The sequence below is a fragment of the Engystomops pustulosus genome, chromosome 6 (assembly GCF_040894005.1).
Source record: "Engystomops pustulosus chromosome 6, aEngPut4.maternal, whole genome shotgun sequence".
Taxonomy (NCBI): domain Eukaryota; kingdom Metazoa; phylum Chordata; class Amphibia; order Anura; family Leptodactylidae; genus Engystomops; species Engystomops pustulosus.
The window spans coordinates 160,742,737-160,761,330 of record NC_092416.1 but is presented as its reverse complement, the minus strand read 5'-3'; the positions used below and the strand labels follow the sequence as shown (position 1 = coordinate 160,761,330).

Genomic DNA, 18,594 nt, shown 5'->3' with positions numbered 1-18,594 from the left:
ATTGGAAAATGTATAAATGTGTCATTAGACCAGTGTAGAATAGAACTTGACAGTTCTCCGCTGCAGCAGATTAATTATTGTGTCTAAGGGCTCTATCATACTCTAGTGATTGTCAGTAGAGGCCTCATAAAGCCATTGTTGTCAATGGGCGTTTTCACATTAGCTTATTTTTTTCACTGATCTGTTCTCAGTGAAAAAATAAAATTTTAAATCTGTCTGTTGATATTCACTGAAGCGGATCATGGAAAGCAATAGAAGTCTATGGGTCTGCGAAAATACTGACCATTTTTTTGGAAACGGAGACAACGTAATGGAAGCAGAGCACACCCCCGTCTAATACTGCACCAATGTCATCATCCAGCATGAGTGGCACCACCTATTAATTGTCCTCGCTTGCTGTGCCACAATATTTAAATTTTCTTGTGCAGAGACTTAATTTTCAGGGTCATAGGCAATTTTTTGGGCAAGTCGAAAAAACGGACTAAAAATGGTCTAAAACCACCTCAATAAATGAGTAGCATGGCAATTCATCTCCTTCAGGGTTTGATTAATCAAGAAAGCAGCAGTGATCAATGGGGGAGATCTATCGATCTGTCTACACCAGAAAATTGGAGTAATTTGCTCCCAAAATGCCCTGCACCACATTTGTCCAAGGTTTTAGACCAATTTTAAACAGTTTTCCGGCTGTTCTATTGGGGACAGATCAGTCCCTGCACCTACCAGTATGTTTTGGAGTTTGGGAGGAAAGGGAAGGACCCAGAGAAAACCCACGCAAACACGGAGAGAACTCTTTGCAGATGTTGACCTGGATGGGAGATGAACCACGGACCCCAGCACTGCAAGGCTGTAATTTCTGTAGAGACTGAACCACCGTGCTGCTCCATCATATCAAGGGAAGGGAGACCGAGGGCTGATGTAGGAGATTTTACCCCAGTGGAAAATGTTTAATGTTCACACCCGATAAATTGTTGAGAAGTGATGTTGCACAAAGATATTGTAGATCGTAAGTTACATGGCGTGTGTAAAAGAAGATCCTTTGAGTGCTCATTTAACTAAGGGGAGCTCAGAGTTAGAGTGGAGAGAAGTTGAAGAAAAACAATTTATAGGTATTGTTCTCCCCAAAGCGAAAAAAAAAGAGAAGATGGCGTTTGGCACCCATGAAGCACCGCATAAACTCCACTCTCTTATTACTAATCACCAGAGGGGTGGACTGCTGGAGTCTGAAGAGAGACCCGTTATCATTGTGGTGCCCCCCACCATGGCATCAGTTACAAGTCTATTCCCCTGCAGCCATAACCACATAACCTTTCAGCATCTGCTTCACCGTCCCTGCATCTTAGCCAAACAGACGGAGATAAAAAGAATCCCTGGTGTATAGAGCAGTTTAATCTATAGACTCCTCATACAAATAGTGTATTTACAGTGTCCCAGGACATAAAATAATACAAAATTATAAAAACAGGAATAAATATAAGAATTGATTTGTCTTCTTTTAGGGATTCAGCTGCTGTGAGGGTTACTTGGTGCCTTTCAGCTGCTGCGGAGACCCGTCTCACTAGCGTCCCGGTCATGCTCCTGCAACAAAGGAGAAAAACAATATACAAAAGAGTCTAATGGTCACAGGCCACTATCACTAGGACACTATCCAATATGTGCATAAATATTCACACGTCTACATATAGAATATCCAATTCATTCTTTCATAGATGTGCTAAATCCTAAATCTTCCAGAGGTCTCTGTAATGCACTGCCCTGCAAAATCAAAGTAATCCCTAAAACCCATCTATTACATTCTCTAGTCTCATATCACATTTACAGTAACCCTATGTTTACCCCATGCCTCAGGAGCTTACAGAGGTTACCATTCATGCCCAAGTGCTTTGTATCTGTATACATAGAAAGCAGCTGATGACAGCTCATGCAGATTTATCTATTCAGATTCCTTATAAAGAATGTCTGGGCCACTGTACAAGCCCTTGAAACTCTTGCGTTCCCCCACTTCCTCTTTGCAGATTGTAAGCTCCTGCGAGCAGCGCCCTCATTGCTATTGCTTTAGAGGACTTTTAAGCTGTAATGTCATTTTTCTTGGATATGTACCCCATGGTGTGTAAAACACTGTGCTATATGTTGGTGCTATAGCCTTGTTAGCTTTCTAGGATAAGACCTGCAGTATTGCACAAAGCCATAAGGACATTGTAGGTACTGTACTGAAAGGACCCTGTGTTCTGAAGATTTGTGGGGTTATTATGGGCGAGACCCCTTCGACTGGATTCACACAAAGCAGATTATTTTGCAGAAAGTTGTATTGTCTCCTATTCACAATGTATTTCCAGCTGCGGAAATGTCTGCTGTGTGCGAATCCTCACCTACCCATCCCAAGATCTGCCCTAGCCATCGCTGGCAATTCCCCTTTGGTAAGGAAACTTTTTGTAGGATATTATAAACTTCCTTTCTAAAAATACATAGTAGTTTATGGTATTTCTCGCCTTTCTCCGTTGTACACAGTAAGTATATGTGGCCTCAGTAATGCATTCATGTTCTTTATAGCCGATAAAGTTTCTTGAATTCAACAATATGCGCTGAAGGATGTGTTTGGCATCTTGTTCTTCCTTTGGTAGGCTTCCAGTTACCCCCAAGATATCCCCACACTTCCGTACATAAGAAAGGAAGGGAGAAGGAAAAAAAAAGATTTTAGTTCCATTAGGGCTTATTCACATGTATATTATGTCCTTATGGCGTGTGAGATTATTGACTGACTCCACTACTGCGGCTCTCACTGAAAGTGTATGGGAGCCAGGGGTGTTGATAAATGGATGGGGGGACCAGATGTTGCCCACCCACCGATCAGCTAGAGATGACCTATCCTAAGTATAAGCCATAAATAGTTATCTTTTGCCAACCCCTAAAAAGCTGCTGTGCATACAGGTGCATGATAAAGCTATTGTACCATCTAGGGCTACAATGGTGCTTGAGGTGAGTAAATCACTTTATTCGTAGTAAGAGTGTAAGATGACTATATGGATTACTTACAGCGGCTGCAGAACAGGGAGCAGAGCCACAACCCGTGGCTGGATGAGCTGCAGAGTCTTGTGCTTCACATTTAGCTCATTCCGGCTCTGCAGAAATGACAATGAGGGACATTAGAAACCAATGGCCTTTAAGTTGTGCGATATACTAACAAGAGATGTTCTTGATAACTATACATAGCACCATAATACTCGCATAGCGCAATTTAAAGGGGTTGTCCGGGTATTGAAAACAAAAAATATATATATGTGGCCTAAAATAAAAAAGCTGTACTTACCTCCCGGTGCCCTCCCGTATCCAGCGCTGCTGTCGCTCCGGTCCAGGCGCCATGTAAACAAACATGGCCGCCGGAGCGACAGCAGCGCTGGATACCGGAGGGCACCGGAAGGTAAGTACAGCTTTTTTATTTTAGGCAGACCGCTCCCGGCCACACACACATATATATATATATATATATATTTTTTTTTTTTTTAAACTCGGACAACCCCTTTAAAGCCATGTCCCCTGTAGTACTAATTGGGGATTTTAAAAATGATATGAAGTATCATAGGTTCCATATCTCCGGGAGAGTCTCCCACGTTGCTGGCTAAGATAGTTAACCAGACAATACTGATGCAGCTCTAGCTCTCTAGGTCTGACCATTCCCCCATGTTGGTTGCAATAAACTTGGCTGCAAACAAGCCAAATCTGTTCTGGCTCCAACCCAGGATACCCCGAACGCATTTGAAAATGTCAAATGTGGGCAGTTATGAGACGCGTTTACGCCGATGACATGCTTCTGTTCCTGAGATATGCCCCTGACTCCATGCTTCAGGGTAAGGATCACTATACACAATCTGCCTGGTCCTCCGGACTTTCCATTATCTGGAATAGGTCCCCCTGCTCCCGGACCCTCTCTTGGCAAAACCGATGTTCTTGACAATCTCCTTCAAGTATTTAAGGACATGGATGTGAGCTCGGGTTCCTGATTACATCTTCCTCAACCTGATTGTGTAAAGTAATCCAAAGTTATAACCACTTCTAGTGAAAACGGAGCAGATTCTGAAAATAGGTCCGTGTGAGGAATCTGAAGACTGGCTATAGCAGCAAGGTGTTACGAAAGGACGTCAACGTCCCAAATCCAGTATGTGGAGATATAGGAATTCACTCCCCCTTGCTCCCCTTACTCAGGTCATAAAAGGTGTGTCCATCTAGATGATATTCGGCAACATTGGTTTTGACGAAGTAGAGTTGGGGTTGCCAACAACTGTAAACACAGATTTATTGGCCAAATCAAAATTTGTGATGTTGCACCAACCTTCAACGTCCTGGAAGACAAAAAAAAAAAATATATATATACCGTTGTCAAGACAATACTGGTGAAAAAAAACATTCAAAGGGTTAATTCTTTATCAACCTAATCAGAGGGTGTGAGATTAGTGGAATTAACAGATATACCATAAAACATAACCAGATCAGAAAAGAGAATATCATCTTGGGACAATTTATATTCCGAAAGGATTCCCAAAATTATCAATAGGTATAGAATAGTTTCATTTTACAAGTACAGGCGGTCCCCTACTTAAGAACACTCGACTTACAGACGACCCCTAGTTACAAACGGACCACTGGATATTGGTAATTTATTGTACTTTAGTCCTAGGCTACAATAATCAGCTGTAACAGTTATCACAGGTGTCTGTAATGAAGCTTTGTCAATCTTGGTTCTTATGACGACCCAACATTTTTAAAATCCAATTGTCACAGAAACCAAAAAAGTTCTGGCTGAGATTACAATGATAAAATATACAGTTCCGACTTACATACAAATTCAACTTAAGAACAAACCTACAGACCCTATCTTGTATGTAACCCGGGGACTGCCTGTATATTTCCTTACCGACTCTATCGTGTCACCGCCCGGCACCAGGTATTTGACGTGCTCCACCTTCCACTTCTTAGGAGCGGAGCTCACAGAAGCCACGACGGACAATGTGCTGGATCCTGCGCTCTCCTCGTCCTCTGCGTCACTCAGCTGCTCAGACTCAACCTCAACTATTTGCACTTCCATTATGTCAGAGTTGAGGCCATTCTCTACAGTCTCCTCTTTCGCTTCAGGATCCAAGACCTCCTCTTTCACTTCGGTATCAAAGACCTCCTCTTTCTGCAAATGGATTAGGAAACAGTCAGCCGATTCCTCTACTAGAAATAAGAGGTCACTCATTTTCTCGGATCAGTACCTCTTCCACAGCAGCTTGATACGTGGGGTCTTCAAATTCCTCCTCCTCCTCTAGACCGCTATTCATCCCATTCAGGTAGCCTTCGGTCTCTACTTTTCTCTTGAGGGTTGAATTCCAATGATTTTTGATTGCATTGTCAGTTCTATGGGTGAAACATAGAAATCCATTAGATTCCCAAAGCTAAAGATGCACTGGATGTGGAAACATCCCAGATGAAAATGCTTTACGATACCCTACAGGCAGGAGCTCAAACATTCTATACAAAATTCTACAAGGAACCATTAGAGAAAAGCTGTGATCTGTGGCTATACTATATGTGTGCATACCCCCATCTCACTGGTTCACATTAATTCTATAATATGGCCTGAGCCACAAGCAATACAAGAGAACCATCTCAGACAGCCTCGGACTCCCTGGAGACACTGCAGTTGGGCTGTAGTCACCTTACAAATGGCTAAATAACTAAGATACAACAGTTCTGCATCAGTTATGGTGAACCAAACCCAGTGGAGACCACACAGAGATGAGGAATAGCAAGAAGATCTACATATGTTCTGCAAGTTTCTCTACTGGTTCTGAAATAACAGAAACGTGACCTTGAACCAAGAGTTGTACAAGAAGTACATTTTAATGAGTGTCCATGAATGATCAGACTTCTCAGGTAGTTTCACGGACTGTGTTAGAGGCACTCGTTATAGAATATAAAACTGTACCTTTGTTGGGAAACAAGTTAAAACAAAAAAAGAAAAAAAAAGAGTACTTGTGATTTTGCATGGTTAACCCTCTGCAACCAATTTTTATATATTTTTGTGTGTGTGCAATTTCACTATGTCCAAGACATTTTTGCATGCTGAACACTACGTGACATATATACACTAGTGGCTGAGTATAGAGATAGATAAGCCTCTATCTGCATTAACCCCTTAAGGACGGAGGGTTTTCCGGCTCATTTCTCGCTCTCCAACTTCAAAAATCCATAACTTTTTCATTTTTCCGTGTACAGACCTGTGTGAGGGCTTATTTTGTGCGTAACAAATTTTACTTTCCCGTAATGTTATTTATTTTAACATGCCGTGTACTGCGAAGCTGAAAAAAAATTCCAAATGTGGAAAAATTGAAAAAAAAACGCACGTGCGTCACGTTCTTGTGGGCTCAGTTTTTACGACTTTCACTCTTCGCTCCAAATAACACGCCTACTTTATTCTTTGGTTCGGTGCGATCGCGGTGATACCAAATTTATATAGGTTTTATTGTGTTTTAATACATTTTCAAAAATTAAACGAATGTGTACAAAAAAGAAAAAAAATTTTTTGCCATCTTCTGACGCTAATAACTTTTTCATACTTTGGCGCACGGAAATGTGTGAGGGGTCATTTTTTGCGAAATGAGGCGACGTTTTCATTGCTACCATTTTGAGGTCTGTGCGACATTTTGATCATTTTTTATTTCATTTTTTATGTTATGTAAAAAGGTGTAAAAGTCGCATTTCGGACATTTGGGCGCCATTTCCCGCCTCGGAGGTCACCGCCGGCCGTAACCGTTTTTATATTTTGATAGATCGGGCATTTTGGGACGCGGCGATACCTAATATGTCTGTGATTTTTACTGTTTGTTATGTTTTATATCCGTTCTAGGGAAAGGGGGGTGATTTGAACTTTTAATATTTTATTAATTTTTTTTATTTTTTAAACTTTTTTTTTTCTTTTTTTTTTCACTATTTTTTAGACCATCTAGGGTACAATAACCCTAGATGATCAGATCGCTCCTACCATATACTGCAATACTACAGTATTGCAATATATGGCGTTTTTGCAGGTCTTACATTACAATGAGCCACTGGCTCATTGTAACGAACCTGCATAAACCATGTAGCCTCGTGTCAAGAGAAGACCCGAGGCTACCATGGTAACCGATCGCCGCCCCCCGATGACGTTCGGGGGCGTGGCGATCGAAAAAAAGATGGCGGCGCCCGCGCGCCGCCGTCTTTTAAACGCCGCCCGCGACTTTGCGGGCGGCGTTTAGAGGGTTAATAGCCGCGATCGGTGCAAGCACCGACCGCGGTTATTAGCGGTGGGGGTTTTGTGCAAAATGCAAAAACCCCCACCTCTGTATGAAGAGGACTCAGCCCGTGAGCCCTCTTCATACTTCCCTTATACCTCTGCGCCGTAGAGCTACGGCGCAGAGCGTTAAGGAGTTAAAGGAAACTTACCATGAATAATCTACTATCAGAAGTAGATGTGATGGAAGATCCCTCCTGCCTGCCTCTTCCCTAATCTGTAATTTAATAATCCTTCAACCTAACTTGTTAAAAAATTTACATATTACTAAAATACAGTTAATTGCAGAGGCTCCTGGGGTGTGGAGTAGCCTTAGCTCCCAGTGTTCAACCAGGCTAGCACACGCCCCGTAGCCTCTGCAGGTAATTTACATATTACTAAAATAAAGTTTGTTTTTTTAACAAGTTAGGCTCCAGGATTATTAAATTAAGGGCAGAGGCAGCAGAAATTACCATCAGATTTACTTCTGATAGTAGACTGCTCATGGTAGGTTTCCTTTAATAGAGTGTAAGCCCTCCACATACACATTCTATGCTACAGTCCAATTCCCCTGTGGCTAAACAGATTTTTAGAGGTACAACACTGTGGCTGTATGGTGCACATGTATGGAAGACAGTAGCTTGCTATTCTGTAATAAATAGGTGTCGTAATTCCCAGATACACCACATCTTGACAGGGGTGTAAAAAGTAGCTCCCATTTCCGATGCCACGACGTGTACATTTGTCTGGTATGTAGTTGGGTCGCATGAAATGCACTGGTTGGGGAGGGGGTTCTCCAATAAGGGTCCTTGGTACCCATGGGTGGTGGTGGGACTGTAGAGTGGATCGTAGAAACACAGTGGTGATCACCATGTGTATCTGGACTTCACCCCTTGTCCAGGGTCAATCTGAGTGTGCTTCACAGACTGTGGAGAGGGATGGCACTATAGGTCATCCGTGACATCCATAACGAGCACAGCTCACCCCCACCAAGGCGTAGCACATATAAGCTGGAGATTTATCATAAGTCTCTTGGAACAGAACTGTTCTTGTTACTGATGTCAAGCAATCAGGCGACCTCTCCTGAGCCTTCACCCTCATCCCACATTCTCTGGTAACATTCAGGTATTGGCTTATTTTGGGTGGCATGTGATTTGTGGGCAACCTTTTTATTTCACGACACAGCAGGACACCTTTGCACTATCCGTGCACAGATTTCCATCACTCCTTGCTGAGCTCTCTGCTTGTGGTCACTCCACTGCAGTTTATACATACACACACCCAGCCACCTTGTATTCATTCATTCCAGCCAGTGTGTTTGTGGGATGCCATTGTGGGTGGCTCAGGTCTGGAGGACCTGACAACACCAGGTGTCAGGCTCCAGGTGATTTGTCACCTATGGGTGCAATTTCTTGCATCCTTTTTAAATGTTTTTATTTTTTGCTCTTTGGAAGTTTTGTTCCATGTTTATGTTGGTAACCTTAATAAAATTTTTGGCTACGTGACACATGCTTCTTTATTATACAGGCTGTTTTGCATGTGTTTAGCCCTAGATAGGGTTTTCATACTGTGCCTAGATCCCAAATCTTTCTATAAGCAATCAGAGCACGGCTTTCATTTCTCCACAGCCGTTTATAAAATGAAAGCTGAGCTCTAATTGGTTTCCATTGGCAATCAGAGAAACTTCTGATTAATCTCCCACTACAGCGTTATGCATGAACTCTGTGACTAAGGCTTCTTCTACATGAAAGTACACTATGGACGGGCCTGGACACAGGTGTACCATGCTTTCGGCTGGAAAGGTTAGCGCTGTCCACCCCTCCCCTCTCCATAGGTACAGTAAGTGATAGCGCATGCTCTAATCTTTTTCCAGTCGACAGTACGGTAAACTGGGCAATACAGCTAGTCACATGGCTGCTAGTCACATTAAAGTGAACGTGGCCGTGGGCTACCCATGCTCAAACGGTACAATAGGGGTAGAACACAGCGGAATAATTTGTCCTTGTGCAAGTGGCCTTACTGTATGGTTAGACCTCTGCAACCAATTTTTATGTTTGTGTGTGAAATTTCACTAGTGCTAGCTCTAATTTAATGTATTCCCTAATAAAGGTCACATTTTATATTCCATTACTACTTCAGTAACTAGCCCTGTCTGCTGTGAAGTGCTGACCAAAATACGACAGGGTGTTACTAAGCAGGAACCACCAAGGCAATGAGGTCATTCTGTAAACCCAAATATAGTATAACAGACAGTAATACAGACTAATTCATCAAAAAAAAAAAAATAATACACCATGTACTGCTGTTGAGCCATGTACCAATACAATGAACTGACTTGCATTGAAAATAAGACATACCGCCCGGGCAGCAGCTTTGCTATTTCCGCCCAGCGATTCCCTAGATGCTTGTGGGCCTGACAGATAATTCGATCTTCCTCTTCAGTCCATGAGGTCTTCTTCACCTCTGGATTGAGGTGGTTATGCCAGCGCTCTCTGCACTGCTTCCCCAACCTTCCCTTCAGCTGCTTTGCTATGAGAGTCCAGTTCTTGGCCCCATTCTTCTTCACCATCTCAATAACCTGCAGGCACAGGTAGGTTACACATTTACGGTAAATAGCATTTATAAAAAAAATAAAAAGTATGTAGACATTTAATTAAAAGTCTTACCTTCGCATCCTCCTCTTTAGTCCAAGGTCCTTTGATGTGCTTGGGATTAAGAACGCGGAGCCATCTGTGCCGACATTGTTGTTCTGTCCTTTTCTACATAAAGACAAGCAAAACCCATAATACATTCTATTCTAAGGGCTACAACTTCTTTAAGCAATCATTATACTTAAGAAAATGGTTAAGTTGCTGTTACAAACTACTCACTGGCATGTGGCGAGCAATGAGTTTCCATTGAGCTTGTCCATACTTTTTCACCAAAGCTCTCAGCGTCTCATCCTAAAGGAGTGAAGACCCAAGTATTAAAAACACTGATGGTTATAGTCCTACCTCGCTTTTTGGATATTTAGTGTGTACACCAGGGAATCTTCCAACAAGGTCTGAACGCAGCCTTACCAGTATGTCAATACATGTTTTATTTGAAGACATTTGTAAAAGGGTCCCAACATGAGAACTGGTGCTGGTGTTGGGAGGATGCCTATAATCATCCATGTAATCCATGGACCATACTCTGGTCAGTTGACCCACTTTTTGCACACGGCACTTCATTAAGCCATGTCTTACACCAAAATATAAAATGGATGACCATTAACAGAACTCATTGAACATTGGTTCAAAGGGACCACAACAACTTGTGTGTTTATGGGCTGAGCATGCATGTGGGGAGGGCAATTTGTTTGGAAGACAAACTATCCGGCAAACTAATGTTCAGCAAACAGCTACCTAACATATAAATTAGCCTCAGGTATTCACAAGCCCAACATAAAAAGCAATGCCTTACCTCCCCAGGGGTCCACTTTACCCTGCCTCTGTTCTCTCTGTGTTCTGAAACATCAGAATCTGTGTCTGGATAATGCAGGTCTTCAAGGTCCTCACTGTAGAGAAATTAAATGGATTTTTATGAAAATCTCCAACCATTTAGGACCAATAGGTTAGTATGGTTACATAAAGTATAAAACGTTCTTATACCACTCTTATAACCACTTATAGAACTCTGACCCATCTTCTGCTTGTTTTTTCTCCTCCTGCAAGGGACATCTGTCCTAACCCTGGTGTAACCTCTTCTCCTCTCCCACTACTCCTTGTAAATGAGCCCTCTGGAACCCCCTCCCCTCCCCGTGTGCAATAACCCTTCATCAGTTCACAACCTATTACCAAATATTTGGACCTGCTGGCCATCACAGAAACATGTATCCTGCAAGAGGACACTGTCTCTTCTGCTGCTCTGTCCTATGATGGCCTGCAATTCTTGCACTCCTTCAGACTAGGCAGGGAAGAAGTGTTGGAATTCTCCTCTAGCCTTGACGTACGTTCCAGGTCACTCCGCTCTATCCTCCCTCACCTTCCTTGTGTGTGTCACTGACAATCTGGTTTCATAAATATGAACTCAACTAATACTGCTCTAACTACTAAATCCAGCAGTGTCTCATACGGTGGACCACCAGCTCCTCTTCAGGGTGCTTCACTCCACTGGCCTGAAGGACACTGTACGCTCTTAGTTTTCTTCCCATCTCTCTGACCGCACTTTAAGTGTCTCCTTCTCATCTTCCTCTCAGTGTTCCTCAGTTCCTCAGGGCTCAGTCCTGGGTCCTCTTCTCCCTTTATACTGCCCCCATTGGACAAACCATCAGCAGATTTGGTTTCCAGTATCATCTTTATGCCGATGACACCCAGCTGTATTCTTCTGCACGTAACATCATCATCACCGTCTCCAACATCATGTCCTTTCTCTACCTCAAGTTTAATCTCGCTCACACTGAACTTCTTGTCTTTGCACAAACTACCAAATCAGGGACGTCACCATAAGCTTTTATGCACACAAGGCCTGCTATGGGCTCATACACATGGCCGATGGGTTATCATGAGGCAGCAGGTTGTGCTGGAATCCGACCTTTCTTTTTCGCCTTGCATATAATTGTTCTTGCACACACCTACCACAAGCATCTTAAATGCATTTCCAAATCTGACCATGGAAATGGTTAAAACCCCCTATTGTCGCTCTGATTCACACTTGTCTTGACTACTGGTAACTCCCTACTAATTGGTCTTCTATTCCCTAAAGTCTCTCTTCTACTATGTATTCTTAATGCAGCAGCCAGAATGGTCCATCAACCCCAACACTACACAAATGCCTCTACTGCACCTCATCTTAGTATATCATCCAGCCTGTGCTATTCAATCTGATCTAATATGACTTTCTTCCTTTATTCATACCTCCCATTCAAGTCTTTAGGACTTCTCCCGAGATGCGCCTATTCCCTGGAATATACTACTTCGAACTATCAGACTAACAAAGTTTCAAAAATGCCCAAAAACCCACCTTTTCATCACATTCCCCAACTGCATGTAACGTTCACTCTCTCCTCCCATCTATGTAATCCCTCATCACTTGATAACATTATGCAGGCGTCTTTGCACTCTGGTTTCTGTAAATATCAATATCACTGGGTGACTTGTTCATCCAGCATTATCTATTTATTAATGTCATTATTTTATCCCATTAAAGGCTGGACCATTCTACAAGCACCAACACCTTCTGTCTCACCGCGTCACCTTCATAGATGCTGGTAAGTTCTTGTGAGAGATGGTAAGTTCTCCTATTTTTTTTATATGATGTTATTAGTTTATGTACCCCGTGGTCTGTTAAGTGCTGAGGAATAGGATGGTGCTAAATAAAGATTCTATTTATTAAGCTCCTTTCAGACACGTATATGGTGGCCATATGCTACTGGTATGAGCGGCAGCTAGCATGCGCCAGTGTGTGCGCGCGTACACACATGTAGAGTCACAGCAAAAAAGATGGAGAATGTCCTATCTTTTGCCGGAAATACGGAACGGCTGCAGGAATACGTAAGGAGAGGGGAGGGAGCCCCCCTCTAGCCAGCTACATGGTATGCCCGGGTGTAGGACTGTGGTAGAATAGACTCCTATCGGCTGATTTCTTCACTCTTCTCCTGCTCTTTATGGATAACACGGTACAAATCTACACTACTGGCTGATGAGGTAATGGACAGGAGGCTTCACTTTACATATCAAGAAAGCAGAGCAGAACTATTAATACATGTATATTGTTAAATTACCTAATATCCTGCCCCCCAAACTTACACACATTACAAAAAACCATGAAGTAAAGTGACCAACCCCTTAAAGGGGTTATCCGGGTTTATAAAATTTCTTCTGGCCGGGCTGGGGAGGGACATTTAAACACAATAAACATGTACTTACCTCGTCCGGTGCTGCCGGTGTCCCGCGCCGCGGCCAGTCTTCTCTGTGCGACGGTTTCAGTACAAGGGCGCACAGGGAGCTTCCGGCCGTCCGGAAGCTCCCATGCGCACCATCTCCCAGCGCTTAAAACGCTGAGAGATAGGGACGAATGGGAGGAGCCGTCCACAACGCGGACCAGAAGCTCCCTGTGCGCGGCTTCCATGCCCCTGTAAACAAACAGGGGCACGAATCGAAGGGACCGCAGCACGGGACATCAGCGGCGCCGGAGGAGGTAAGTCCATGTTTATTATGTTTAACTAACCCTCCCCAGCCCAGCCATAAAAATTTTTTTAAACCCGGATAACCCCTTTAAGGACGCAGGGTATTTTCACTCATTTCTCGCTCTCCATCTTCAAAAATCCATAACTTTTTCATTTTTCCGTGTATAGAGCTGAGTGAGGGCTTATTTTGTGCGCAACAAATTTTACTTTCCCGTGATGTTATTTATTATTCACTGCCATGTAGTGGGAAGGCGGATAAAAAATTGCAAATGTGGAAAAACTGAAATAAAATTAATGTTCGTGACGTTCTTGTGGGCTCAGTTTTTACAACTTTCACTCTTCACTCAAAATAACACCTCAGCTTTATTCTTTGGTTCGGTACGATCGCGGTGATACCAGATTTATAAAAATTTTTGCCATCTTCTGATGCTAATAACTTTTTCATACTTTGAAGTACGGAGCTGGGGGAGGTCTCATTTTTTGCACAAATGAGCCGACGTTTTCATTGCTACGATTATGAGAACTGTGCGACATTTTTATCATTTTTTATGTCACGTAAAAAGGTGTAAAAGTCGCATTTCAGAAATTTGGGCGCCATTTGCCGTTCCGGAGGTCACTGCTGGCCGTAACGGCTTTTATATTTTGATAGATCGGGCATTTAGGGGCGCGGCGATACCTAATGTGTTTGTGATTTTTACTGTTTATTACATTTTATATCAGTTCTAAGGAAAGGGGGGCCATGTTAACTTTTAATATTTTATAAATTTTTTACATTTTTAAACTTTTTTTCCCACTATTTCTTAGACCCTCTAGGGTACATTAACCCTAGGTGGTCAGATTGTTCCTACCATATACTGCAATACTTCTGTATTGCAATTTATGGCATTTTTGCACATGATTCATTACAAGGAGTCACTGGCTCATTGTAACGAATCCTCAGAAGCCATTCAGCCAGTGAGCCCTCTTCATACACCCTTGATAGCGTGAAGGGGTTAAAATCTTCACAAATTGCCAGCAAATCTCTGCTATGTCAATAGCAGATGAGAAATAATTTTTAATCTGTCACTGAAAACTGAGCGCAGTTTTCATTTTCCCCACCGCAGTTTAAAAAAACTGAAAACGGAGATCTGATTGATTGCCATGAGCAACTAGAACAGTTTCAGTCTGAATGAAGCCCATTCATATGACGGCGTTTTATATGGACCTGCATAGACATTGTAGCCGACATTGCAGGTCCTACACCAGCCCTTTTTTTCTTCACATATAACTATGGGGATGTAAAAAATATAGATGCTCTACATGTCTGAGGGTCTCTTGCTATGTAACACAATCGTGTGACCCTTCAAGCTAGTAACATAGTTAACCGGTCCAAACTTTGTTAATCGGACAAGTATCCTGATCAGTGTTTACTGAAAGCCAAAACCAGGAGTGAAACATGAAAAATTTGCTAATTTCTCTCAGGCTTCTTGTTGATTTTGGGGTAAAAATACCTGACTGAGGCCTTAGGGCAGGTTCCCGCTGATGGATACAAGCAGCAGCAGGAAATCGGAATTGGATTTGCTTAGGTTCTGCAGCGGAAAACAATTTAATCCAGAATCGGGTGATAGTAGGGCTTTATTTTTCCCCAATTTGGTGATTTCTGCAGTTTTCACGTAAAAACTGATAAATAGCCGCACAGCTGAGCCGGTGGTAAACACAGAGGATTGGCCCCTATACACAACATCAGGGTCCAATATCCACTGTGCACCCGCTCCAAGAACCAAAGGAGAAGATTCAAGATCTATGAGCGAAAATAAAGTCGCATTTAACAATTGATGTGTGAATGAGACCCAAGGGGGCGCTGGGGTGGGCACAGCCCAGTATAAGTGTCACTGTGGGCACTGCACGGCAGAAAGTCTGTGCAACTGATCTGCATGGGGGTCCCACAGCCTGGAGGTCACTGAGGAGGGTGACAAAGGGGTCATGCACCCTGATAAACACCAGCAGATAATACGTAGAGTACCCCCGGGCCTGCACAGGTCACACACCACCTACTCTGCTTACACCGATGGCCCGGAGCCCCCTGTCTCACCTGCGTTTCATCCGGGCCATGACGATCCCCTAGGCGCCGACTCGGGCGTTATTGTTTCCACTATCCCCCTCAGAAGCTGCGCGCGCAGCCCCCGGGCCGCCCCTTCCGGGGTCAGAGGGGAGGACGCGCGATGACGTCACGAAAGGGAACAGTTGGCAGAAGCTGAGCCAAGCCAGGAAGCCTCCGCGATGGGGGAGGCGGGGCCGGCGCGCGGCTGGGAACCAATCACAGGGCACGGCGGGGAGAACACCAAAAAGGGCGCGCGATGTGAAGTGGCGGCTACGCTGTGGTGTACAGTGCGCGGCTGTGAGCGCCGGCCGCCGACAGGGGGCGATACCTACTGCTGCTGCTTCTCTGTATCCCGATATTTTTGTTGGCGTTTACAAATAATATTTACATCCAATATTTTGAATGAATCTAACCCGTTATAAAAGAAGCAGAAAAAGGCAAAACTCACAAGAATCGTATGGCACATGCAGCTGTATGAGAGGCTACGTTCACACTTGGAAGCATTTGTCGCTTGTGTCCCGGAAAAGTTTATATTGTTTTGATTTGCTGTATACATTATATAGGCCTCTCGCTTAAAGGGGTTTTCCATTTACAGTTTATTTTTTTATCAATTGCCTCAGGTTAACCTATAGTTACCTCACCTGAGCGATGGCGCACCCCTGCCCCCCCCCCCCTATACAGAGGCTCAGGGCTCGTTCACACGTTGCGCTTTCGACGCTAGCGCACAGTGGGCGGGGCTCGGGCCGATCGCATATGCGTTTCCCGGGAAACGCATGCGATTGATAACCCGATCGCATGCGTTTCTCTGGAAACGCATATGCGATTGCCCCAAACTCCGCCCCCTGTGCGCTAGCGTCGCGTTATGAACGCACGAAAGCGCAACGTGTGAACGCGCCCTCAGGGCACCTTCCCACGTGGCGTTTTAGCCACGTTTTTAAACGCATCAAAAACGAAAGTGGGAGTGGGTTTGCCCAAAACGCATGTGTTTCAGGCAGACCACCCTCCCACTTGCGTTTTGGATGCGTTTAAAAACGTGACTAAAACGCCACGTGGACAGGCGCCCTCAGGGCACGTTCACACGTTGCGTTTTGACCTGCGTTTTAATTGCGTTTGAAATGCATCTACAACAGCTGAGGAGGGGTGATTTGCCTAATTATATCACAGTTAACATTTTAGTTTACAAAACGTGTTAACGCATGCGTTTTGTTAACGTATGCATTAACATTGCATTTACAAACGTAAACGGTAATGTAATTAGGCAAATCACCTCTCATCAGCTGTTGTATATGCGTTTCAAACGCAATGAAGACGAGACCAAAACGCAACGTGTGAACGCGCCCTCAGCGTGACCTCATTTCCTCACATACCCTAAATTAGACGTGGTATACAAGACACCAGGACCTTGATACGATCTCATGCGTTTCCTCGGAAATGCATATGCGCTCGGGCTGAGGCCCGCCCCGTGTGCGCTAGCGTCGTGTTATGAACACAATGCTAGCGGAACGTGTGACTGTTGCCACTTTGTGATTCCAACACTAGAAATGGAGGAGAGATCTGTCAGTCACAGCCGATTAACTGTTGACGAACCGGAGTACAGCTGTAGGAGGAGATGTGGTGTGGTGTAGTCATGTGTCGTTTGCGAATGAGCCAGCTCTTTTTCGTGAACTACATGAGCCGGCTCACTTAACCCCGCCCCTAACCGCCTCACCATGCCCCCTTTAACCCGATACAATCGGGTTAAAAGTGGAGTGGCATGGGGTGATTGACTGGCCTGCAGCTCCCTATTATATATTTAATAGAGAGCAGTTCAGGAGCCAGAATGGCCGGCTCTTCTAAGTGAGCAGAGCCTAATGAGCCAGATCACTAAGAAGCGCTGTAATTCCCATCACTAGTGTGGTGCAATAAAATCCAAAAAGCCTGTGTTCACACTGACAATATACACTCACCGGCCACTTTATTAGGTTCACCTGTCCAACTGCTCGTTAACAATTAATTTCTAATCAGCCAATCACATGGCAGCAACTCAGTGCATTTAGGCATGTAGACATGGTCAAGACAATCTCCTGCAGTTCAAACCGAGCATCAGTATGGGGAAGAAAGGTGATTTGATGCCTTTGAACGTGGCATGGTTGTTGGTGCCAGAAGGGCTGGTCTGAGTATTTCAGAAACTGCTGATCAACTGGGATTTTCATGCACAACCATCTCTAGGGTTTACAGAGAATGGTCCGAAAAAGAAAAAACATCCAGTGAGCGGCAGTTCTGTGGGCGGAAATGCCTTGTTGATGCCAGAGGTCAGAGGAGAATGGGCAGACTGGTTCGAGCTGATAGAAAGGCAACAATGACTCAAATCGCCACCTGTTACAACCAAGGTAGGCAGAAGAGCATCTCTGAACGCACAGTACGTCGAACTTTGAGGCAGATGGGCTACAGCAGCAGAAGACCACACCGGGTGCCACTCCTTTCAGCTAAGAACAGGAAACTGAGGCTACAATTTGCACAAGCTCGAAATTGGACAGTAGAAGATTGGGAAAACGTTGCCTGGTCTGATGAGTCTCGATTTCCGCTGCGACATTCGGATGGTAGGGTCAGAATTTGGCGTCAACAACATGAAAGCATGGATCCATCCTGCCTTGTATCAACGGTTCAGGCTGGTGGTGGTGGTGTCATGGTGTGGGGAATATTTTCTTGGCACTCTTTGGGCCCCTTGGTACCAATTGATCATCGTTGCAACGCCACAGCCTACCTGAGTATTGTTGCTGACCATGTCCATCCCTTTATAACCACAATGTACCCAACATCTGATGGCTGCTTTCAGCAGGATAATGCGCCATGTCATAAAGCTGGAATCATCTCAGACTGGTTTCTTGAACATGACAATGAGGTCACTGTACTCAAATTGCCTCCACAGTCACCAGATCTCAATCCAATAGAGCATCTTTGGGATGTGGTGGAACGGGAGATTCGCATCATGGATGTGCAGCCGACAAATCTGCGGCAACTGTGTGATGCCATCATGTCAATATGGAGCAAAATCTCTGAGGAGCTTCCAGCACCTTGTTGAATCTATGCCACGAAGAATTGAGG

The 18,594-nt window shown here is 44.1% G+C and overlaps 1 protein-coding gene across 1 annotated transcript in view; it reads right to left on the bottom strand.

Annotated features, from left to right (window-relative positions):
• Positions 1-1,368: 1,368 nt before the first annotated feature.
• IFT52 (intraflagellar transport 52) overlaps positions 1,369-18,594 on the bottom strand; it is a 54,331-nt gene continuing 37,105 nt past the window's right edge. Inside the window, exon 14 of the mRNA XM_072112136.1 lies at positions 1,369-1,575. Within this exon, the coding sequence (XP_071968237.1) occupies positions 1,531-1,575 (45 nt within the window). The 3' untranslated portion in view covers positions 1,369-1,530. The remainder of the gene's footprint in view (positions 1,576-18,594) is intronic.